Source organism: Palaemon carinicauda, chromosome 6 (genome assembly GCF_036898095.1).
Source record: "Palaemon carinicauda isolate YSFRI2023 chromosome 6, ASM3689809v2, whole genome shotgun sequence".
Taxonomy (NCBI): Eukaryota; Metazoa; Arthropoda; class Malacostraca; order Decapoda; family Palaemonidae; genus Palaemon; species Palaemon carinicauda.
The window spans coordinates 157553898-157555646 of NC_090730.1; the positions used below are offsets into that span (position 1 = coordinate 157553898).

Genomic DNA, 1749 nt, shown 5'->3' on the forward strand with positions numbered 1-1749 from the left:
AAGGTTATTGAAAATGGCAAATTGCAGGATTACCTCTCAAGTACTCGTCATTCCATTTTCGCACGCCCTCCTCGTTCCAGGTGTTTGTTGTGACCACGTCGAGGGAGGTCAGTACATAGGTCCCGAGTTCCAGCTGGGTCAGGTATACGACGGCATGGATAACAGTCCGGAATCCGTACTGCTGTACAGACCCGTCTACGTGTGTATACCGAATCCTAAGCTGAATAACACACCTGCTGCGCGAGCGCGCCTCCTGGTGGACCAGCAGAGGACCTCCTCCGTCGGAGAAGCGAGTGCAGCCGCCATCGCTGCCGCTAACAAGAAGGTCTCCAAAAGAGGTTCTTCGAACCTGGAAAGCGGAGATAAGACGTCAACTATGTGATCCAAGGAGAGATACTAATTTCGACATTTTAAGAAATTTAATGTTAATCGTTGGAGTACCGGGTGTATGCGATGCACCTCGCTTCGTTCTTGGTCATGCTTAAGGAGCTGGAAAATTGAGTCACTCCAGGACGAGTGGAAATAGCTGGAAGTCAGACGTAAGAGGGTGGAAACTGGAAACTGGAAACTTCTTATTAGCAGATTGCAATACAGTACTGGAACCCAAAGTCTGACTTCAGTGACATTGTTGTGAAGTGGAATTCCAACAGATGTATGTTATTACAGAAGGTCTTCAACTCACAAACTTAAAATAGGTCCCAAGAAGCTGTTTGTAAGTCTAATTTCGTTGAATTTTGTCCTAGTGAAGGCCTAACCTGAATTCCAAGCCTATGATTTCCAGCTACAAAAGTCAACTATAGTCAGATTTCATAAGAAATGGATATCAGGTTATTACAAATTTCATTTTGCTCATTGTATCAAATGATATGATATTGTTTTATTACAGTATTTCTTTATCTTCTATTTGTTATTTTCAGTTGGGTTTGTGTTCGTATCTCCGAATGTTTGTAAGTCGAACGTTTGTAAGTTGAGGACCTTCCGCAGCTGCTAACATTAAGCGAGTCGATCGAGATAATAGCAAAGATAACGTGGAATATTCATGATAACGGTGGTCAACAAAACGAAGTTCTAAACGCTACACTTATACAATAAGAATCGAACAACTATCGGATTGAAGTTATTCTCTATCATTATGAAACCATTCTCTCCATCCAAGAAATGTGTATATACCTTTAATCTAATTGATGCATGAAATGTTTTGATTAGATTGTTATAGTTTTATGGGCTGCTTGTTCACTTTAATCTTTATATATCTGTGAATGTGAATAGCAAGATAGTAAGAAATGATGAGTATTTATATTCCAAATCAAATATCTTTTTCATATGAAGACTCAAAGCCTACAGGGATCGCCACGTATAAGGTTACTATAATTGGTGAATTATTTTAGTAAGAATAATCCATTCAGGTGACTGAAAAAATACTTGAAAACAGTTGATATACAAGAGACTAGACTCAAATTTTCTTAATGAGGCACATTTGCACTGACTATCAGGGGTGCCCTTTTAGCTCGGAAAAGTTTCCTACTAGCTGATTGGTTTGTCAAAATAATTCTATCCAATCAGCTAGCATGAAACCTTTCCGAGCTAAAAGGGCATCCATGCAAGTCAGTGCTAATGCACCTCATTAAAAAATGAGTATAGTAGATGTAGATGCATTTGCATTTCCACTGTTTTTTTATAATCCTCTAACCCATTTTTATTCTTATGATAGTTTCTTGAGATTAAGAGGGAAATTTATATATAATTTAT

The 1749-nt window shown here is 38.7% G+C and overlaps 1 protein-coding gene across 1 annotated transcript in view; it reads left to right on the top strand.

Annotated features, from left to right (window-relative positions):
- The window catches only part of LOC137642245 (arrestin domain-containing protein 3-like), a 446651-nt gene extending 445223 nt beyond the window's left edge, over positions 1–1428 (top strand). The window contains exon 9 of the mRNA XM_068374775.1: positions 81–1428. Within this exon, the coding sequence (XP_068230876.1) occupies positions 81–382 (302 nt within the window). The 3' untranslated portion in view covers positions 383–1428. The remainder of the gene's footprint in view (positions 1–80) is intronic.
- The last annotated feature ends 321 nt before the right edge of the window (positions 1429–1749 follow it).